The 23812-nt window shown below is 33.7% G+C and overlaps 1 protein-coding gene across 11 annotated transcripts in view; it reads left to right on the forward strand.

The window, feature by feature from the left end:
• The window catches only part of LOC132702748 (CUGBP Elav-like family member 1), a 339946-nt gene that overhangs the window by 232095 nt on the left and 84039 nt on the right, over positions 1 to 23812 (forward strand). For all 11 annotated transcript variants that reach the window (XM_060671480.1, XM_060671472.1, XM_060671479.1 and 8 more), the window contains one exon: positions 9319 to 9401. In XM_060671480.1, coding sequence (XP_060527463.1) covers positions 9319 to 9401 — 83 coding nt within the window. The remainder of the gene's footprint in view (positions 1 to 9318; positions 9402 to 23812) is intronic.

A 23812-nucleotide genomic window follows, 5' to 3' on the forward strand; every position in this document is an offset into this window, starting at 1 on the left:
CCTTTTGTGTGATTGTGACAGCTCACATATTATAAGTCAATTCAGTCCTGCAAGAATCGAATTAAGTCTCCCAGTCTCTCATTAGCACTCATTAATTCTAATTCGCAAAATAATTACAAACAAGTGCCCTCCCTATCTGCACTCCAAAATTGTCATAACATACAATATTTGCGCCGTTTATAACAATACTATGCCATTTCAATTAAGATCACCGAAACCCGTCTCCCTAAAGCCAAAATTCAAAAATTATCTTATCGCAAGAAGCCAAAATTAAAACATATGTTTCTCCATGTCCTTTTGCTGTGCAAAGAAATCATTACCAGGGGATTTGACTATATCTTTTTTTCAAATTTTCTCTAGCTTCTTTTGCAAATGTTAGGGTTTGTTTTAACTTGAAAAGTATTACTGTTACTGTTGGCTTCTTCAGAGCTTAAGTGAAACTGGCCCGCATTTTTCTCTGTACATGCTTATATATTGTTTTTGGTGGAAGGGGGGGGGGGGGGGGAGAGAGCTAAACCAGGGTCTCGGATGATTCCTATATTGGAAACAGGTAAAAACCTGAGTCGCTATTAAGATTGATTATAGATTTCTGTAGATGCTTGGATTTTTCGTTTGTATAGGAATGGATTACGTGCAAGAATTTTGGGTTTATCGAATAAAATGTAAGTCCGTTTTCGTGATTGTGTTCGGCAACTGTTGCTGAGTTTATTTGTCTGTCTTAAGGCTCTTTCATGTTCTTTGAGCGTAGTTTTGCCGCATATGCATGGAATGCCTGCTTTAGCTCGTCCCCCCTCAAACAATATATAATCAGGTATAGAGTTAAGCTCTGAAGAAGTCAATTCAATTCAACAACAAACGATGCAGGAGGAATCCAGAAGTTTTGTAAATAGTATTATAGTAGACTGTGGAATTTTCTTTGAAAAATTTGAAAAATATTACTATTGTTTTTATATAAGATACTTGATTGTGTGTCATAATTTAATGTATAGTTAGATCCCGATATGGAAAAATACTACACTATCAATCGCAGTTTTTAAACAAGAATTCAATCTTTCAGATCTTTTGCTTTGTTGCAATATCAAAAGAGTCAGTTTTTTACTATTTGGATGAAGCTTATCTTCCTTCTTTTTTAAATTATCAAAAAGGTATGAGGCATTTTTTTGAATAGATTATGGATATCTTCTATTGTTATTTAATTATAACATAAAGTGGCATTACGTTTTTTTTAGTACCTAATATTTGAGTAGTATAAGTGTTCAAAAATTATTGATAGTTCCCTGTACGAAATTTTTATTATTGGTTTTGCGCGACCGTTACCATAACTCTTCTATCTTTTCCTGGTCTCAGATTTTAGAGATAATATTTCTTACTAGTGTGATTTTTTCGGAATTTATCCGTTCATTCTTGTTCCGGCGAGTTTATTTATCTCACGGGACATTATTTACACCGAATTTGAGCTGATCCATTACGCTCGGGTAGCGTGCCAACATTTTTATTTACTTGCCGCCCATTATTTCTCACCATCCGGAATGTTTTCGGCCGGTGGCTTCATTTCTCAATGGAATTCCGAACTTTTAATATGACGGTGTTGCTTGCAAATGCCCAGACCTATAAATTAACTCTTGCGCGCCGACACACAAATTAATGAATTCACGTGCCGTGTTTGTTTGTTCGTCCAACTCGAGCGTTATCCGTTCGATGAGCCAATAGATATGATGGTGCGTTTTAGAAACAACGAAGAATTTATTTTTGTTAACTCAATGGAAACAATTGAATCGGTTTATACTCAAATTCCAAAGACCTCCGAATTTTAAAAGAAAGAAGCATAGCGGGCAGTTGCAGCCTGTATTGGGATTGGCAAAACTAAAATGACAATATGACAATGGTTCCTTAGTAGTTCGTCTTTATTACACTAAATTTACTAAAAACAGACATCACAGAAAGAAATATAGAAAAGTAGAAATTGAACATATGTAAAAGTCATTGGCGACTGTTTTTTTTTAAATACATTTATGAGTTTCTTCTTTGCAACTTCTTTTCGTACCTTTGTGAGTTAAATTGTTTTTTTGTTTAATATTTCTTATATTAGCCTTTGACATTTTTCCCAAATCTGTGTTTTTTATTTAGTGTTATAATTCTTTTCTCCCTGGACGTGCTCATGTTTTTATGAATTTTTGTGCTTTTTGAACTGGTTTTTTTGTTGTTAAATTCATTTATCTCTTTGCTTTTGAAAATGTTACCTCACTGCAGGGGATTAGTTTTGGTTAGTTAGTTTGGTAGGAGTAGCTGCCAGTATATTGTTATACTTTTGTTCAAGGTCAATGAGAACAAAGCATTATTATATACATGTTATTAATTTTAGTGCCAATAATATCAAAAAAATTATTGTAACACTGTCCATGTGTTCAATAATAATTTAATAATTGTTAATTACCAACTTTTTGAAAATCAGCTAATTAGGTGTGTTTGTTAAAATGTCATGATAGTTTATTTGACACTTCTCTGGAAATTTTCTCAGATTTAAGTTTAACCTAGCAAGCCATCCTCCTTTAGTAATGAAACGCTTTCCTGACCTTTTAAATGCTTATTTAAAAAAAAACAACACCATTTTATTAAAATATATATTTCTTTACTGTTTCTAAATATTAGGTAATAAATTCAATTGGGTGATGAAATGGTTGTAGTATAAAAATTAATGCTCCTCGAGTGGTTATGATATTTTCGTAGAGATCGGAATGATGTTGCGTTCATACCTCTAAATTTTAATACCTTTGGCTCATTTTCTTTCTAAACTGCGGTCTCCATACATTTAACTAATTTTCCCAAGAGCTGGTCATATTTTGAGAAAATATTGGTGTAAAAATGCTACACTGCAACTGAAAACTGTCAAATTGACTACTCGTCAGCAGCCATGTTGAATGCCGCTAAGTCTTATTGCTTGAAAACGAGATTCGATGATGAAACTGAAAAATATATTGCTGTCGTATGCCGCTCAAATGATTTTTTCCACAATGTTACCATTCATTAACTTAATCAAATCATGTTCGGCAACGCATAAAGACACGCGCTTCTCAGTGACATGAAGCAAGCGTTGCTATATATAAACAAACTCTTGCACAAATATTGTATGCAAATCGCTTGCAAAACTGCAGTAATAATATCCAGGTAGTCGGTCAAGAGCGCAAACTTTGTACCCGGGTATGGTAAATACACACAACATAAATATTGCATAATTACTCGTGTATGGCCGCCTCTATGTTACCCTCGCATTATATGTGTGTCTCTGTAGACACGCCGTGTTTATTTGCAGAAATAGACTAGACAACCGGTCATTGTTTATGCACAATTGAACATATTATTTAGCTTTATGTTCGTATTGCGGATTCCAAATAGGGTATTAACCGGGGAGAATTGATATTGTCCGAGATAAATGTTCTTTATGATGCGACGCCACGCATCACACGTTTATCCCGGTCCGTACTGCGCGTACACATATTTCAATTATAGGATTTTGTAATGCGGCGGCGCCGACGGCAAAGTTCGCAGATTACGCGGCAATAATTAAATTACGGTACGGATTTATGATTGGTCGGTTTTTGTTTGACAATCGGCCGTTTCGCAACAATGTCCTACGTTCGTTGCGTTAATTGGGATATCCTATACCGACCGCAAGAAGCATTGTTAGGTTGCTTTCGATGTTTAAGAATTTTATTAAACATTTTTATAGCCATGTATCTTTTTCAATGTATTATTTGGAAACAATGATGCAATAGTATATCATGCAACAAGTGCGGTAAACGGCATTTGACTCACGAGTTTATTTGACACGAGCGGAGCGAGTGTTTAATAAACGAGGACTTAAAAAATTTACCGAACGTGTTTCATACTATACTGTTTCTACGACCGTTTGTTTTTGGGTACATTTGCGCAAAACAACACGAATTCCTTCACTGACGTGGCCGTCAGAAATGTCCTAAGTGGCTCGGCTCCGTGGGAAACGAAACTGACGTGGTAAAGTGAAGCTTCCCGCACGATAGATCGGTGTGTAATTAGGTATTTTACAACCGGGAATAGAAAATAGTATATTATGCAACAAGTGTGGTAAACGGTATTTTACTCATGAGTTTATTTGACACGAGCGGACCAAGGGTTTAATAAACAAGTCAGTTAAAAGTTTTTCTACTCCCGTCTGTAAAATACCTAATTACGCACCGATCTAGCGTGCGGGAAGCGTCGCTTTACCACGTCAGTTTCGTTTCCCACGAATCCGAGCCACTTCGGACATTTCCGGGATGTTACCGAACGGGTTTGGGAGCAATCGGATGTTTTCGGAGATACTTCCCACGCGTTTATTTTTGACGTTTGTCAATTCTGACAGTCATGTCAGTGAATGTATTCGTGTTAGGAGAAAATGTACCCAAAAACTAACGGTCATAGAAACGGTAAATTAAACTAAAGTCTGATAGATTCTAATAGATTTCGGGGTTTTATATTATTTATTGCTTTTTTCCCATTACAATTCAGTATATTTGAAATTAGAATTTTATGGCAGCCAACATTGATCCCCTAGAATATTGTTCGCAACTCGGAGGGGTTCGAAAAGGTTCCAGATAATGTTTGGTTTATACATTATATTCATCATTATGCACATTAAATATCGTTACGCTCTTTGGCTCGAAAACATAAAGGGGTAGTTTAAAAGAAATGACTGACGATATTAATTTTATACCAATCACAAATAGATTTTGGGATTCGTTCATATTCATGTGTCTAGTTTAGTTTCAAAATGAACAACAAAAATAAATATTGATTCGAGGCCCAGTTAGCAAATATCGACAGGGCTTTTAGTCAAAATTAAATTAAAAACAAACACACGTTTGTCAGTGTAATGGGTCATATTATTTGGCTTTCGTATTTAAATGCATTAACGTTAAGCTATCGTATTAACAACGTATTTCCGTTTGTACCACATCAACCGTATCAGTAAAGAATAATTTGGGAGCCGAAAACAACATTAATTCGATCAGAATTTGAAATTTAAATAGTACGCAAACATTTTGTTACCTACCAACAAAATTCATCTCGATAGTACAAGTCACTATTAGTTATGTCGCACATAAAAGTGGCATTGTTCATGACGGCTTATATACATATACAAAACCGTAACGCTGTTTGTTATTAGTTTAACGCTCGAAAAGTTACGTTAATTTTGGCGTTGATTTACTTCGAAAGCTAACAGATTAGAAAAGCTCTCGCGCCTGTACAGTTTACGGTCTGTTTGAACTACTTTCGAAAATTAAATGTTTTGTCTGCTGAAATAGTGAAACAGTCAATAAATGCAAATTCCGATTGTTCCGAAACAAACTTCGGAACTGCGGAAATGGCTCAGGTTTGGATTTGGGTTTCCCACGTTATTACGACCCAGCTGATATATAGATAAAGTGTTCGAAGTGTTTTCGGAGCGCGCGCATTGAAGATGCCAAGTGAGATTTTGGCGAAACGTCTGCAGGATTCCAGTCGGGGTTCAACAAGCGAACGGATGATATCCCGGAATATAGTGTCATCACATTTTTCCATCCGTGAATCGATACGTGAATATATATATATATATATATATATATATATATATATATATATATATATATATATATATATATATATATATATATATATATAGAATTGTCCAAGGGTCGAATTCATAGATATTCGATGAAGGTTACTTTAATGTTAAACTATATTATATTATTATTATTATTATACATATATATTAGTTATACTTTCTGGAAATTTTCAATTATTAAATTAACATTTTTAAAATCTTGAAAATAATCGATATCCAGAAATGTATTGCCTTATATACACTATGACATTATGTATCAGATAATATATTTACTACTTTACAGATATATTTATCAGGCAAAAATAAGTGTGCTTTTTCGTACAAACATGTGTCCTAACTTGTTCTATTTTCGAGATACTGAGTATTTAAGTTTTAAAAAATAAGTATTTATTTATTAATCATCATCAAAAAAATGCTCTGGGGCGCTATTAGACCTAATTAGTTTATTTAACAAAAAACAAGAACCCTTATGACGACAAATAAAAGTGTCCAGTTTTGTCAAAATCAGATAAATTAGTATATTATGCAACAGGTGCGGTAAACGTCATTTGACTCATGACTTTATTTGACACGAGCGGAGCGAGTATTTAATAAACGAGTGACTTAAAAAGTTTCCCGAATGTGTTGCATACTATCCTTTTTCTATGACCGTTAGTTTTTGAGAACGTTTTCGTAAAACAACACGAATACATTCACTGACATGACCGTCAGAATTGACAAAAGTCAAAATTCAAACCGTGGGAAATATCTCCGAAAACATCCGATTGCTCCCAAATCCGTGCGGTAAAATCCCGGAAATATCCGAAGTGGCTCGGATTCGTGGGAAAGGATACTGACGTGGTAAATTCTTGGGGAATTCTGACCCAGCCTGTTTATTTGAAATAATTTAGTTTTTTATTCATTGGGCATGGCAGATAATAGAGAATAACTGCAGATATGAACGATTGCTCCACTAACCACTAAAACTAATCGTTTTTTTATAGAAAAAATAAAAATTCGAGAAGCTGATGTAAACAACATCAGCAATTATTAATAAAGCAAATTGAAAAACTTTTAAACCCTAGTTTATTAATTCCATATCACAGGCCCAATATTAAAATATAAGTATGGACCATAAACATTCGCATTTGTTCCGAAAATTTTGGTCTTGAAAAGTCCAAATTACCCTTCACAGTGTTATTTCCACGGGGAAAAATAAGAATCAGTGGGATTCTGTAGTAAATAAGCACGTTTTCGTTAAACTTTAATGCGCAGTGCACGTATGTACTTTACAGTTTTAGACACATACACTCCTTAATAACTCGAAAAATGCCGGGCAGTATCGGAGCTAAACCCCGACCCACCATCTAGTCCCATTCGCCGCGTACTCTCTTTACTCATAGACATGCCTACTTTTCCAGCACCGCCATAGTTACCAGTTGCTGGAATTCACTATTTACAAACTACCCGGGCGCACAACAAACTTCAAAGAATTAAAGATGCTGTTGAAATTTTCGTTAGCTACAGTTTTGGATGTGAATATTTATTAAGAAATGAGACAAAGATAATGGTTTGTTCCAATTGAGCAAATCACCAGATTCGCCCTTATTCGAGTGTTTTCTTATAAAGCGGCAATGTTTTTAAGTTTCGTTGTGACGCAACGAGCTAATTTCAATTTAAAAGTATCACTAAGTATCAATCTATTCTAAACGCGTGCAGTCTCCGCGTATTCCGAGAAAATATTGCGAAAGAAATCTAAATTGCTTTCCCGGATTATACTTCAAAGCGCTCCAGATTGATTTATCCAAAGATTAAACATACTTTATACCGGCTATCTCGGCTCCATCGAACAAGATACACCGAGTTCAGATTCGCTCTATTAAGTACGATACAGTCGTTTCCGAACTTTCAATAAAGTTTTTAATTAAAACCGGGGGTTTCGGAATTTAACTCTGACTGATGTTCCTCATCGGAATCAGAGCGAAAACATAACGTTCTCGTTTTCTGTGTTGCCCATTTAATCCGGTTAAATGTAAATTTAAATTTCTGGAATGTCCTATCTGTTGAACAGAAAATGTGTAACAATGCTACAGCTCGAAAATACTTTACCTTTTTTTACATTTAATAGTTGTGTTGCACAGAGAGTTTCTAAGCAGAGGGTAGAAGAGTCGGTTAACTAACGAGAAATTTTAAAAACCAAAATATCTGCAAATAGAACAAACTCTCGAAGAAATGTAGCAATTCGTTTTATCTTAAAACCTTTTTTGAATTACTCAATTGACAAAATTATAGATAATTATTCATTTACATACACTAATTAACAAAAAGTCTATCTGATACAAATGTTTCTTGCTAGAGTTTATACAGGTTGTTTCATTAATCGTAGAAGATGCCTCAACTGAAAGTAAAACAGTGTCATCCATATTGAACGACTTCAAAATCGTCAACAACAACATATCAATTCAAAATATAAGATCGTCAATTACTAAAATTATATACAATTATTCATCTACAGTTTTCCTTGAGTTTATACAGGTTGTTTCATTAACCGTCAGCAGAAAGTTAGTCCATAGTTAATCCATAATGAACGACTTGAAGATCGTCAGCAAGAACATATTGTCAAATCAAAATCAATGATCATATTCCTATTCCTTTTGAATTAAAAATTCATGTCATAATTTATAAATCAATGACTTGAAGTGGTAGCAACTAACTTTTACTCTGTACCTATTGTACTAACCAAAACTTTTGAACTTTTTTCCATGCTCAAATCTGTGTTCAACTGAAAATTGAAAGGTAAAGTTGTACATATTTTTTGTCATTAATGTCATAGTTCATAAGTTGAAAATTGCAATTAAAGACCACTTTAGGAAATTCCAAAAAAAAAAAATTGTATAACGGTTTTAATGCTTGAAGTAAGAAATAGCAACTCTAAGGTAGTTCAAGGTGCATTATTTACGCGGACGAATATATCAATTTTTTTGATAGATACAATTCAAAAGTCAAAAGCTTTAACACTACAATTTAATCGTAATAACAGGTTCAATGTAGCACGTAACATATGTATCAAATATTACCTTCTCCTTTATTTCTATTGCAAAAACCACAAATCTTCGAATTTTAACTTCGATATCCTCAGAATTGCCACATTAATGTACTTTTACTTTGGAGTAGTTTTGGTTAGTTGTAGTTTACGGTTGAAAATAGATAATGATCCATTTCTACGAAACGTTGTTGAATTAAATAAAAATTAAGAAAATATAAGTTCGAAGTTCTCTTAGCTTCAACACTGAAGCTGTCAATTTTCATATCCATGCTTAACTTAATAATTGTGACGTATATTTTTTTACCTTGTGCTGCCGGTAATTTTTGAAACTTTCAGGAATCCGATAAGCCATATTTAGTTGTCTTAAAGTCTCGTTCAACGTTAAATTAAGTTTTCATATTACTTTCATCGTAACCCCATCCAGGAGCCATATGTTATAAATACACCATTTCGACGGGTGCACACATCCAATAAATTATTTCTTCAAGTTTTTACCGTCGGATTTAATGTGTTCCGTTAGGAATCTATATGTGACGGGAACAGCGTTTAGGAAACGCAAACATAAAATATGGCGACACGTGTTCCGGCAATAAACTCTAGAAATTTTGCGAGCCATAAATCCCGGTTAGGATAGAGCGGTATTTTTGATGAAGTTCTCATTTTTTTGTTACAGGTTGCTGTTTCGTCACTTTCTTCACAAGGAAGGCGGCCCTTTTGGCTCAGGACGCGTTGCATAATGTAAAGACCTTAAACGGGGTAAGTTTGTATTGCAATATTATGCTGCAGCTTAGTGTCTAGTAATAGTTTTGCATTTGTCTAAATAGCGCTTTGAAGCGTTATTAGAAACGACTATAACGAAGATAAACAAATTTAATACAAAAGTTTAAGCTGAAACCGGCAATTAACCTTCCGCATAGAAGCTAACAGCTCGAGGGGCATTTTTGCGAGTAACGATAATAAAAACTAAGCGTGGAAATTTCGCCTCGTTCCCGGGAAGTTACTTGAACTAATTCCGATTGTCAGTAAATTCTGATCACTCCTTAAAATAAAGAAGGAAATTAATGGGCTTTAATGGCCTCGTTCAAACAAATAGAGATAATTTTCCATGTTAGATAAAGAGACAATGACAGTCGTACCAGAATTATAACAAAGTAATAAAATATTAACACCAATTTAACAGAAATTTTATAGTAATAAAACAGAGTCGCATTATTTTTAGAGAGCTGTTTTAAATTTTTTAACATAACAATTACGAATTTCAAATTTAGCTCCACCTTATTATTCAGATAAATCAAATTTTTGTCTGTCGAGTTATGCATGATGGGATGCCAGTGCTCCAATATTTACATGAGATGTTTCTTCCTCGGTTGATTGGCCGGAAGTCCAGTCCTTCTCGAATTTTCTATGTATCATAACATTTAAAGACATTTAAGAAAGTTTTTGTTATTATTATTACCAACATTATTATTGTTAAATATTGGTTTTTTAATACATCCGTACCTTTTCATATTTTAAGTATTTATAAAAAAATGAACTTGAATATTTACATTTCTTCTTTCAGATTTTCATTATATATCAACCACAACTCGACAGATAAAATTTTTATTACTATACTAAAAACACGTTCCACATTAATGAGAACATTCGGAATAAAATCTTAATTTTGATCGGACTTTATCTCCAAAACTAGCGATATACCTTTCTTGAATTTATTGAATTTTTAAATATTAATTACACGGCCGTTAATTGTTAACCTCGGTTACCACTGGTAATGCCACCATGTGTAGTGACAGTACTAACCACTTCATTTGATCAAAGGAAAATGGTTAAAACTGGTCTCATACATCTTCTATAAAGCATTAAAATGCAACACAAAACTACGCCAATATTTCCTCCGCCCATATCTAACAACTGGAACCATCAAATAATATTTTAATTATTGATACGGGTAGATGATCCAAATTCGCGCCTTTTAACCTAAAAAATCATTTTGCCCGAATAGCCATTTGCAAATATGTAAGAGACCAAATAAGAAATACAAAAACCAAAGAAAAAATCATTATTTTCCAATTATTTTTTATGTAATGATATAATAAAAAATAAATGATTACTTGAATAAACAACAGCCAAGAAACGAAAATAATTTATAAAATAAATAAATAGAGAAGGCTGGGTTAGATTTGGATGAGTAGTATAAACAAGACAGCCATACACACGTACATGATTATATAGGGTGAAATTCTTCATGCTCAAGGCACTAACATAGGCCAGAAACGTCGTTCTGAAAATATGATCTTTTTCAATTTTTTTGTTTGCAAATGTTGCGTCTATATAAGATATTTTCTTTTATTTCGAAACTTTTTTTTATTACTATATTTCATTACCAGGTACTTGATAATATGTTTTATTTCGAAAATTAAAACTTTTTAATTTTAAACGACTTCCATATAAAAATAAGGGAAATAAAGTAAAGATTGTTATAGCATCAATGCTGTAAGCACCACAGTTCTAAAACAATTAATGAAACTACGGATACCCCTGTATAATAACATAAATGTTAAATTCTGAAGTATGTTTACTTTTGCTAAGATTAATACTTGATAAATATACTTTTCCAATAATACTTACGGCATCGTTTTTATACATGGAAAATTAAAAAGTTTGCGATGTTCAAAGATCTTGGTTGTGAGAGAATCGCGTCGCGGGGGTCGGGACATTTAATTCAACCGATATGCCGGTATAAATTGTATTCGGGACCCTTTTTTCGATAAAACGTCGATAACCCTTGTTCGGGGCTTTAATTTGGACGATATTTTAAAGGGAAGTAATTTCGGGTGTCGTTTTTTCTATAATAATTCTGCACAGCTGCCGCAACGCATAACTTTCTTTGCGTAGATTTCGGTGGATCCAAACTCACACTTAAACACCCATGAATCGCATTCAAGAATTTATAAACTGCAAAATTCCATTTATATAATTTTCAGGCGAGGCAAGCGTTTTCCAATTCTTAGAAACGTCATATTCTTATAACTTTAGTTTTCCTATCTTATAGAAAATAAAAATGTATACAGCGGCTACATCTGGGTACATCTCCACATTTTCTACTCCGAATTGTGTGTTTGTTTTATTTCAATTTGTATGATCGTTCTAACTGCAGTTGTACATTTGATAAACAAGGCAAAACATTTTACTTTTTAACAATCATTATTATGTTTTTATTTCGAACGTTTCAGCGAGATGCATTATAATCTGTTCCTAGCCATTGCTTCAAAAACATAATTAACATTGGAAATAATTATTCCAAAATTAGTCGATCTTTCAAAGTAAACTCAAGAAGAGGACAAAGTTGTTTCTTTTCCTGTGGAACTCTTCTATCAATTACGGTTTTAAGAGGATAGTTCCTGCAGGTAGGGAGTAGAGCGAAGCGTAGCACACGTAGCATAGTAAATTGGCTAAACTGTGTCGAAAAATCGGACAACAAAAATATTACTACGCGACAACTAATAATAAAACTCAAAATAAAACCGCGGTGTAAAGTTTTTACATTTCACAAGTAGCAGGAAAATTTTGGTAAGTTTGAGACGCGGATATAGCTTTATATATGCAATAATCTCGTTTTTTTTATCTTTGCACTTAATAAAATTAAGTTAATAATAATAAGAGTAATTAATTAATGAAATGGAATTTTTATTCGCCGATTTTGATGGTTGAAAGTTATTGTATATTTTTGGGGTCCTTTTTTCCAAAAAACTCCATATTTTTGCTCTAGCACCTAATTGTTTTTGTAGTGCTCTTCTATATCTCAAAAAAATTATTTTATTAGCATACATACCTACGACACGAACATGTTTGTTCCATGTTAGGCATAGTTTTTATGAAATCAAATGTGATTTGGAAACACTGGATAATATTAAATTTCTCTGAAGAGCAACAAAGTTCGCGCAGAAGCGTCAATACGACATTGTAACTTACTTATGCTTAGTTTGGTTGTATTGGTCCTCGTGTTACTGCGTTCGCGGCTGTTGTCTTCGTGGTTGCGTATTTCTAGTGTTCTAAAACGTATAAATATGGAAATAAGACGTTGTGCGAACAATCCAATAACTTTTTTTTTAGATCTGTGGTATTTCTGTCTTAGGCAAACTATAACTTTTTGTGAAAAATGTATAGCACGCTTATTTTGGTGTAAAAATTGGACTCCTCAAACTGTTGTTTCGTTTGCGTTGAAGCTTAAGAAACTGGCAAAAAGGAAGGAAGAAATATTCAAGCTTTGGTGTTCCGATGGTATGGCGAGAGCCTTGGAATCAGTGACGATAAAATGATATAAAATGATGATAAATAAAAAATAAACTATTTTAGAAATATCTTTTTTTTTATATATTTGCAAAAAAAAACCTTACGTGATACAAATAAATGCATAGAATTTTTGAAGTCACCCTACCAAAATTATATAAAATCAGTTTTCAAAATAAAAACATCTGTCAAAAAAATTTAGTCTTGTAGACCTGCGTAATTCTTTTCATGATCTATAATTTTCAAGTTATTTTATTAGAAACAATCACCGGTGAGCAAAGTGGTATGTAATTATGAATTTAAATTTCACGCGTAAAGTCACAGCTACACAAACGCCTATATTTATGTGGGAGATTTATATCCCACATCGTCACCCACGTAAAATAGGCCCATAAATAATTGAAACGAACTCTGAAACACTGGAAAACGTTTGAGAAATATGAATTATACAAGGATTTGCACATTTCTACTGCGATAATTCAACGCAATTATCAAAGAGACTTCCGCAAAATAAATGCTGCTCTAAATTTATATGAATAAATCGCTTTTGAGGCCGATAATTGAACGGAGCTATAAAGTTATATTATTAGATTTTTGTTTATCAGCCTTTCGTACGTCTTCGTAGTTTTTTTATTCTTCCTTTTTAACCTAAAACGAAATTTGTCGTGTAATAATTTAAAACATAAAATTTGAAATTGGTGAAACGTCTGGCCAATTTTTAATAAATGAGGGAGATATATTACTGTGCAATATGATTGTACCACCTTGTATGTATCCCGCAGATATTACGTTCTGGTTTATACTTATCGAAAAATCGAAAAATCCAAAAGAGTTGTAATATACAGGGACTCTATTTAGAAAATGCGTCTTTGACACTTTCGCGCTTTTGGGGCACTTGTAGAATGTGTATGTAATTTTAAGAAGTAAAAATAATAGAGCTCCACATACCTCAAAAGCATTTTTTTTTAAACCGCGTTTAAATTACCCTGTGCATGTAATGAAATAAGAAGATAAATTGTTGAAAAAATACTTATATCTAAGTTAGAGTAGTGGCAGAGCGGCAAATGAAATCATAAATTGTTATACTGAAACAACGCGCTGTGTTGAAATCTGCAACAAAGACCTCTAAACGTCGATGCATAAATCACGTTCCCGTCGCGTAAATTAATCAAATCTTGTAACCACCAGCATACATTTTCCCCGACGCTGCAATCCGTAGCTGATCGCGCCCCCATAAATTAGCATTATAAAATCAGAACTCCGTCAAAAACTCTCGCTGTTTTGCGCCGTTTACGCGTAAAAAGAACCTCAGGGCATTATTCCTTCAGCGTTTTCTAATATAAATGAAACTGAAACACAAAACGATGACATATCACACATCTAAAATTAAACATGTAAAGAAATGATACAGCTACGGAAAAAGAAAAGCAGCCGCCAAAAAATCAATTTCTACATAGCAGTGGCCCTAAAAAGTTGAGTTTAATAATTGAAGTCTGCATCGACATACCCTAACTTCTGCAGATGACTATTCAAAATAGGTTTTGCAAGTTGGCGTTAAAAAATTGCATATCTGGACAGTTAACATAGCAAATATTTGGGGATTCATTTACCAGACCTTCGGCAAGGAAGAAGACAGCACATTTTGAAAATTAGGATAGTCATAGACGGTGGTAACTGATGGGACAAACATAACATTATACAATAAGGCGAGGCAGGGTTGGCCCAATCGGTGACGCATCTTTGATCAATTAATGGTTATAGACAATCATATATGACAATCGAGATACTGCTTTTGAAGAAGTAAAGGCATATCAATGCTTGAGAGGAGATCCAATACTGAAAACCGTAGAATGTTATGAAATCCGAAGAAACTGATACTGGTGATCCCGTCTATCCCGTCAATCTCGAAGTTGGAGAGGACTTAAGTGGTCATATTCTGCGAAAATGGATGGCCAAAGAGAATTAAATTAATTAGTGCTTATGAATTGACATTACAACTAAGACGAATTACTAGTCAACACTTGACATTGAAAACGGATGATAGGTATTTTCTAAACAGCCGGGAAGTTCTGTAGAGTTCTGTACCTCTTTGGAATTATTAATAACTTTTTCCAAGAGTCGGAAAAGTCGTTTCCAAATCGCCTCTCTAAGTCGATCCGGGCTTACCGTATTCTAATTTGATGACACTGAAAAGGTGGGTGAGACCCAGTCTTTGAGGTCTGAACAGTAGGTGTGTAAATGACGCTGTTGGGCTATATATTTTAATTAGAGTAATACGTTTTTACCTATTCACCTTTCACCTTTAACGATTATGAGACATTATTGAAATGCAAATAATAGATGACAGAATGTAATATGCCAAGTCCGAACAATAGGATAGACGCATCTATCACCGCAGGTTGATTCATTATAATGTCGGAAATGAAAAATATATCTTATTTCAACTGCACGGAAGCGCATTGCGGAAAGAGCGGCTATACACCCTCCTTTACGAAAAGTATTCTAATGATTGCCATTACCTACAGATCATTATTCATCCCGGTGTGTTGCGTCTGTCTTCTGCCTCGAGACGTGCATCTCCGTTTTCGCCTGGGTTGACAGTTCGGGAGACCAGACCGGGCCATTGTTAAACCGGAAGTTGCACAACACGCCAGATATATCCACGTCCGCGAAAGCGGAACATGTGCATTGTCCCTTATTCCTCCGGGCGTGTTAGCGCCGAACGTCATGAGAAGACGTTGATTTTGATAATGTATTCATGTAGCATCGGCTCTACTAAAGCAGGAATTTCTTGGTTCATTAATGTGGTGGAGCGTGAAAAACTACCGAGATTCAAATATTAGGAACGAGAGCATGAGATAAGAGGAGAAGAAAATACAAAACGACGAGTTCAAGAATTCAGATGATTCTATGACTGAGTTAAGTACTAGAAGAATAATTCTTTAATGGATCACAGTTCACAAACCTAAGAAAAAGAATTAAAATCGAAGTCGATACTGCCTATCGAGGGTATATTGAGAGAATTGAGTCTCAGATAAAGAGCGATCCATCTAGATTTTGGACATTCGTGAAAAACAAAAAGGATACCGCTGGCGTTCCCGATTCTATGACCTATAAGGGTTGTGTTAATAGTTTCTCAAATTTCTTTAAACAATCATTTATTCCTAGATCCTACCTTTGGATAACAAGTCAAATGGCTCTCTGAATTAGCAAGTCATAGATGTTCGGAATGTTGCCGAAGATGAAGTGATATCTGCTTGTGAGAAATTAAAGCCCAAGTTGACCGCAGGACCAGATCTCATTACATCACTGCTTTTTAAGGACTCCGCTTATGTACTCGCCAAACCACTTCAGCGATTATTTAATCCCTGTCTTCAGTCCAGCCGCATTCCTGAGTCGTGGAAAACTTCCAGAGTTTGCCCAGTTCATAAGAAATCAGACAAGAATATCATCAGTAATTATAGACCCATCTCGATAATATGCAACTTCCTCAAGGTATTCGAAACAGCACGGTTTTGTAAGGGGTAGGTCGACAACTACAAATTTATTTCTTATCACGCAGGATATAACTAATGCCATCGATGACCATGCACAGCTGGATGTCATTTATGTAGATTTAACAAAAGCCTTTGACAGACTAGATCACAGCATTCTGTTAAACAAATTATCTAGAAATTTTCCTCTTCATTACTTACGTTGACCGAATCATATTCAATATAATGTAACTTCGGGGGTGCCACAGGGCTCCGTCCTAGGGCCCTTACTGTTGATTCTATTTATGAATGACATAGAGTTGGACCTTTCCTTCAAATACCTTCTTTATGCGGATGACTTAAAACTGTATGCTGTCATAAATAATTTTCTCGATTGCATTCGACTGCAACATGATCTGAAGATTCTAAATCTGTGGTGTAACAACAACATGATGCCTCTTAACATTATAAAATGTACGTGTCATGACTTACTCTTTGAAATTGTCCCCAATTCTCTTTGACTACAGCATTGGCTCAACATCTCTTGCTAGAACAGACTCAGTGCGCGACCTAGGTGTAATATTCGATAAAAAGTTGTCATTTGTCGATCACATCAAGTCAATAGTGGCAAGCTTAGGTTTTTTGGTCAGATGCGGTAGGGATTTTGCTTTACATAACTGGATAAAGATTTTGTTTACCGCTTTTATTCGCTCGAAGTTAGAATATGCCTCTGCCGTCTTGTAGCCTGGTTATATCGTTCGTTCACAGAACTTCCATTCAAAAGTGATTTCTAAAATGTATGTATTATCAAACTCATGGAACTTATCCTGAACAGAGTGTTCCTCAGACTGAGTTGTTGAATTTGTTTTCGATGGACTCTCTGCAGACCAGGCGCGAGTATTTGTCACAAGTTTTTTCCTGACTTACTTGAGCAGCTGAATTTCATGGTTCCGCGGTTAGTATCGCTATACTCTGCTAGCTTTTACCTTCCCACCGCGACGACTAATGTTTTGAAGTTCTCTCCCTTATACAATATGTGCAACGTTTCCAACCGTACCAGCGATTTAGACATTTTTAATTGCATTTTGAGTAGCACTAGGCTAAAATTCTGTTGCCCTAGTCTTATTGCAATTTCGCTGCCGTCGCAGTTGAGTAATTTCCTTCATTAGTATTTTTCTTATGTTCATTTCATTGCGGATCATCTTTTTTGCAATATTAGTGTATTTGCGTGGTGGTGTTTATACTTTGTAAATATTTTTGTGTTCTCCTGCTCCATAATTGGGTTTGATCCTGTTGAGCAGTGTATGTAAATAAAATAAATAAATAAATAAAAACTGCCCAGGGCGTTGTGTTAAAACCGAAAAACTGCTACCCTACTAAGTTAACCAGAAACAAGCTACTCTTGGTTACAGGCATTCTAAAGAGATAGATAACAAACATTAGTACAGGTTGAGGTTTGAGCACAACCTCCATTTGCAGAGGGTCGTGTTAGCCTGTGGAAGAATCATCACAACACCTAACTTTGCTTAAATGGAAGTGACGCAGTTTAGTTTGTATGCACATATTCAAAAATTGTAAATTCAAAGCTATATGATATGATATGAATGGTGATAACTAACAAACGGTTGTCAAATCTATTTACATAGATCACTTTAATGTTAGGTCATTATATTGAACTGAGGTAGCTTTTACTTGATGAAAATCCATTTATCAAATTAAATAAGAACTAAAAGTTCAGTTTTCACGAAATTATATATTTTCACATGACAATTGTTTCGTGTCTTTATCAAATATAATATTGACAAACTACCTGCTACTATATATACCGAAAAATGACCATAAAACCTTAATTAAAGTTGTTGTGAGAATTTAAGTTCAATAAAGGAGAGGTATTTGAATCTAATTGATCGTTAAGCAATACATTTGAATGTCTCATTTTGTTAATCTCCATGGCTTCCCATAAATTTAATTTTGTACTTTTTGTGGCTGTATGTAAAATATCAAAATTGTCGTCAAAAATGTGTTTTTCTATGTTCAAGTGTGTAGCATAATCAGAATCTAGACACTCTTTTATGTTCGTTAATGCGTTTCTTGAAGGATCTACCTGTTTGTCCAATATAAATTTTAGGACAAGATCCGCATTTCAACCTGTAGACACAATTTTCCTATTGTGTTGTTAGTTCTGAAAGCTATTTTTAAACCATGAGTACATACACTACATAATCGTATAAAATTCACTATCGAGATTGAACAGGATAACTCTATTAATTTTTTGGACTTAGCTATTACGAAAGCGCAAAACAAATTATATTTTTCAATTTATCATAAACCTTCACACGCGGACACAGTCATACTTGATAGCTCAAATCACCCTTATACACACAAGATGCTGCATTTCACTCTTTTATACACAGACTTCTTAATACGCCACCCTCAACAGGAAATTACAACAAAGAACTTAATATCATTAAACAAATTGCACTGAACAACGGCTACAATCCGTCCATTATAGATAAAATTATAAATAAAAAACAAATCCAGACAACAGTAAACTCTATTTATCCGAAACCTAATACAGAACACGAACAATTTAAAACAATTATATACATAGGAGAACCTAGTGAAAAAGTTTCAAAACATTTGTCAAAATGTGGTTTAAAAATAGCTTTCAGAGGTAACAAACACAATAGGAAAATTTTTAAAAAACAATAGAACGAAATGTCCAAAATCTCAAAAATCGGGTGTCTACAGATTGAAATGGGGATCTTGTCCTAAAATTTATATTGGACAAACAGGTAGATCCTTCAAGAAACGCATTAACGAACATAAAAGAGCGTTTAAAAACAATAGTCTAGATTCTAATTATGCTACACACTTAAGCAAGCACCTTAGTCGCCTGATCTCGCTCCGTGTGACTTCTTATTTCACGTATGAAAAGGGACATGACAGGACAGCGATTTGACAACATTGAAGAGGTCAAGAAAAAAACGAGGGATGAGCTGTCGGCTATAGCCAAAATAATAATAAATGAATAAAAAATGTTTCGAACAGTCGAAGCACCGCTTGGACAAATATATTAGTTGTAATGGAGAGTATTTTGACGGGGATAAGGTCGTTCTGTGATTTTCAAAACAATATATAGTTTATAAAAAATGATTCCGGTTTTTTTTAGGTGCCCCCCCGTATATAGTATCAGGTAGTTTGTAAATATTACATTTGATAAAGACACGGTGTTGTCGAAACAATTGTCATGTGAAAATATATAATTTCGTGAAAATCTGAACTTTTAGTTCTTATTTATTTTGATTTATGTCATTATATCTGTTTCTGAATAGTTTGTTTCTTTGCGATAGGCGCAGACTTTTTTGAGAAATATTCACCAGAGTTTGGAACATGTACTTGTTTTGAAACTTGTACTTTCAAAAGGTGTAAAAACCTATATTACCATTCATAGGTTGTAGATTTTGTCTAACAGTTTAGTTAAGTCTATCTTGGAGCAAAGCTATAACAAAGCTACATTCATGGAGAGTTACTTCTATTTCAACATTAAAATGATAACAAATTATGGCTTTGTTGAAACAATATTTAATTAAATCGTTACATCAACTATATTTACTTTTCGGCTCTAGATCTGCCCTAATAATTGTAAATAATATAAGTCACGAACCATTCACATGATTTGCAGTCTCTCTCGGCTAGAGGTTCTAGAAATAAATGCTTATAAATGTGAAGAAGTGCTTTATCGCTTGAACTATTCTATCGTTTCGTATTCGAAATTCTAGCGTGTGGCGCGTACTTGGGAATCCCGCATGCTAGTCACGCTTTAAAGTGACGTTTAATTTACACAAACTTGACGCGGACACGAAAACTTGACAATTCGATTCTACACAACTTCATGCCGTCCTCGATCTAAGATTTTTATCATTGATGTAGACATGATAGTTAGTTTTTGGTTAGTCGGCGGCTGTCTAAATAAATCTGATATAGCATGGTGATTTCTGAAGTTGTGGAAAAAGTCTAACAAAAAAACGTGAGTTAAAATGATGTTTTCTTGGTAAAATAAAAAATACCTCCCACCTGTTTATAACAGGAAAAATATGTTTTCAAAAAGGAAAATGTATCCGCAAACAACCAATAGAATAAGCTGATTAAGGAACTCTTAAAATTATTGCCTGCGTCAAACCAAACCTTGATATTGACCTACCTATATGTAAGATTCCACTCGGTAATGAAATACAGGGTGTTAAGATTTAGTTTAAATATCATTTTCGAGAGATTTCACCTTCTATGTGATTAATATCTAATAATATTTTATTACAAACCCAATATCTAGAAAACGATCTTCTAAATCGGTATTAATATGCTGTAGGTACATATTATTACTTGTTATTAAAACGTAAACAAGTCACTTTGCGTCAAACTCGAAACTAAACTGAAAACTATTCGCGATAATACGCATTGCATTGCTTCACTTCCAATCCAATCCTGGAATAGCACTCAGGTTCCTGCGTACTAAAGTTTCTTAAAACGAAAACAGGTCCGGGCCCATCCCATTCGAATTAAAGTCGGTTCATAGAAAGTGACTAACTGATACGAATTAAAGAAAGACCCGGGCAAGCTGTAAGCTGAAATATGGACGAACTTTGCTTAGAATTTAATTATTTGGGGTTTTTTTAGGAAAGATACTAAACAATATTTATTTATGTTTAAATCTAAAATAAAATTACAAATTATTTTTATTACCTACTTAAATTACTTAAAATTATTCACATAATATATCAGTATCACTATCGCTATCATATCATGTTCTAATTATTACTTGCAATATGGATATACGATTTTTCTGCTTTTTCTATATGTTTAATAGAATTTGCCCAACTTTGTGGAAGGATGTTAAAAACTTCGGTTTCTATAAGTTTGAGGACATTGGAGTTAACACGGGGAAAAACATTGTTACGAAGCATGGCAGATTTCATTTGGTGCCAAACATCTTCAATGGGGTTAAATTACAGTGGTAAGGTGCTGTATTCTGTATTCCCTAGATTTTTTGCATAATTATCACAGACGTATCGCTTTTGTAGGTTCAAGCTTTGTAGAACCTCAATTGATTGCTGTTTGGTACAATCTTCGTGAAAATAAATGTCGTTATTATACATGTAGTTTTGGATTGTTGCTTTTGTGTCACATGAGGAAGGGGTTTTAGTCAACTGTCTACTGTGATAACTTGCATTGACCATTACAATGACGCTATTAGGAGGAATGTTTGGAACTAGTTTGTTTTTAAACCAACTTTCAAATATATCAGCGGTGGTGGTAATCCAGAGAAGAATCTTTAATATTTTTCGCAGATAGAGAAAGTCCATTCGGAATCCAACCATCTTTAGAGGCAGCATGCAAAATATTAATTCTTTTACCTCTGATGGCGCGTTTGTTTTACACTTATCAGTTGAGTCAACCTAACCCTTTTCTGGGGTATCATAAAGGTCGAACCAGGTTTCATCCAAGTAAATAATTGGCCTTTGAAATTCTCTGTAAATCATATTTTTTTCTAGATATTCCAGTTGCCATTTCCGAATTCTAAAAGATTCCATTAAAACTTGTCACCGGTTTCATCTTTTTCAAGCCTCCTAATTAAGATATATAATGTAGACACGCTTTGTTCCTCGTATAACTGGTAAATTTTACGCCGTATTATATCTTTATCACTTTCATCTGCACTCGAGAAAATGTCAGCATCGCTTCTTATTTTCCTCGCTGAAATGGGATTATTCACAATTTTCCATACAGTTAATGTTGGAAAGATGCTTGCTTGCTGACAATGAGAGTCAAATAAATATTGTTTATAACTTCCTTAGTCTCAATAGAATAAGTGTTTTCTACATTTGGGCTGGAGCATCTCCTAAGATACCCTAGACTCGCACATATTTTGCATAATTCGCGGACCATTCAACACACGCTGTATTACTCACGACATAAGAATAATAAACTTAAACTAAATATTACTAAATATTATACCAAAACAAAGAATATTAAACACAGAAAGGTATAAAATTATTTGCTATTACGGACCACAATTTTACCTGAATTTAAATTCCGAAACTTTAGGTAATAATCTTGTTGCATTGTATGTTAATGCATTGCATGGATAATCCCATCCAAAAGTAGTTGGTTACTTTCTTATATCTATGAACAGACCATATCCCATTCAATATTATGTGGCTCAATATAATGTAATTTTATTCCATATATCCTATACAAAATATATATTAAATGTGCTTTTAAAATGTCGCTAAGATTGCACATCACAGAAGAAAAATATTATTGTGATTGTGCAAAGTCTGCAGAGATAAAAATATCCTTTTTAACAAACAAAAATCAGTATAAACTAAGCAACACCCAAAACTTAATCTAATTTTTTATATAACATTACAAGAACATACTTCCTGGGTGAGTTGCATACAAATCAAATAAGCAAATAAAATGTTGTGGGGATTTTAGGCATTGTTAGAAAATTATAATTAATAGCTAATTTAATTTGGTTGAAACAAGATTTCTCCTCCCTGACAAACGTTATTACAATATTACTTGCATTGCATTAGTTTCAATTAGTATAATACAACTTATAGAAATTGGCTTATAGCCTTGGCCCTATTTTTTTTTACAATCTTCACAAATTTTTCTATGTTTTTCAACCTTCAGATTAAAAATATCATAAGCACGGCAGATACACACAAAAGATAAAGGATTCACCTAATCAAGCTATCGGGTCTTTCTAGTTGCAACAGACTATTATAAAAAATATATCTATAGTAACCATAGTTAAGCACGTTGTTGTATAGTATACTTTTTCTACGACCGTTAGTTTTTGGGTACATCTTTGCAAGAGAGCACGAATACATACAATGGCTCCCAAACCCTTGCGGTAATATACCGAAAATGTCCGAAGTGACTCGGATCCGTGCGACAAGAAACCACGTCATTAAGTGACGCTTTCCGCACGCAAGATCGGTATAATTAGGTATTTTACATAAGGGAGTAGAAAAATGCATTTTTGTTTAGAGGTATTTCATCTTCATCTTTCATATATATATATATATATATATATATATATATATATATATATATATATATATATATATATATATATATATATATATATATATATATATATATATATATATATATATATATATATATATATATATATCTTCTTCTTCCAGTGCACTCCCCCTTTCATTGGAGGTTGGCGACCACTACTCCAAACGCTTCTCTATCCCTCACAACATGAATATATATATATATATATATATATATATATATATATATATATATATATATATATATATATATATATATATATATATATATATATATATATATATATATTTTTTTTTTTTTTTTCAC

Source organism: Cylas formicarius, unplaced genomic scaffold (assembly GCF_029955315.1).
Source record: "Cylas formicarius isolate icCylForm1 unplaced genomic scaffold, icCylForm1.1 PGA_scaffold_6__28_contigs__length_40554024, whole genome shotgun sequence".
NCBI classification, from domain to species: Eukaryota; Metazoa; Arthropoda; class Insecta; order Coleoptera; family Brentidae; genus Cylas; species Cylas formicarius.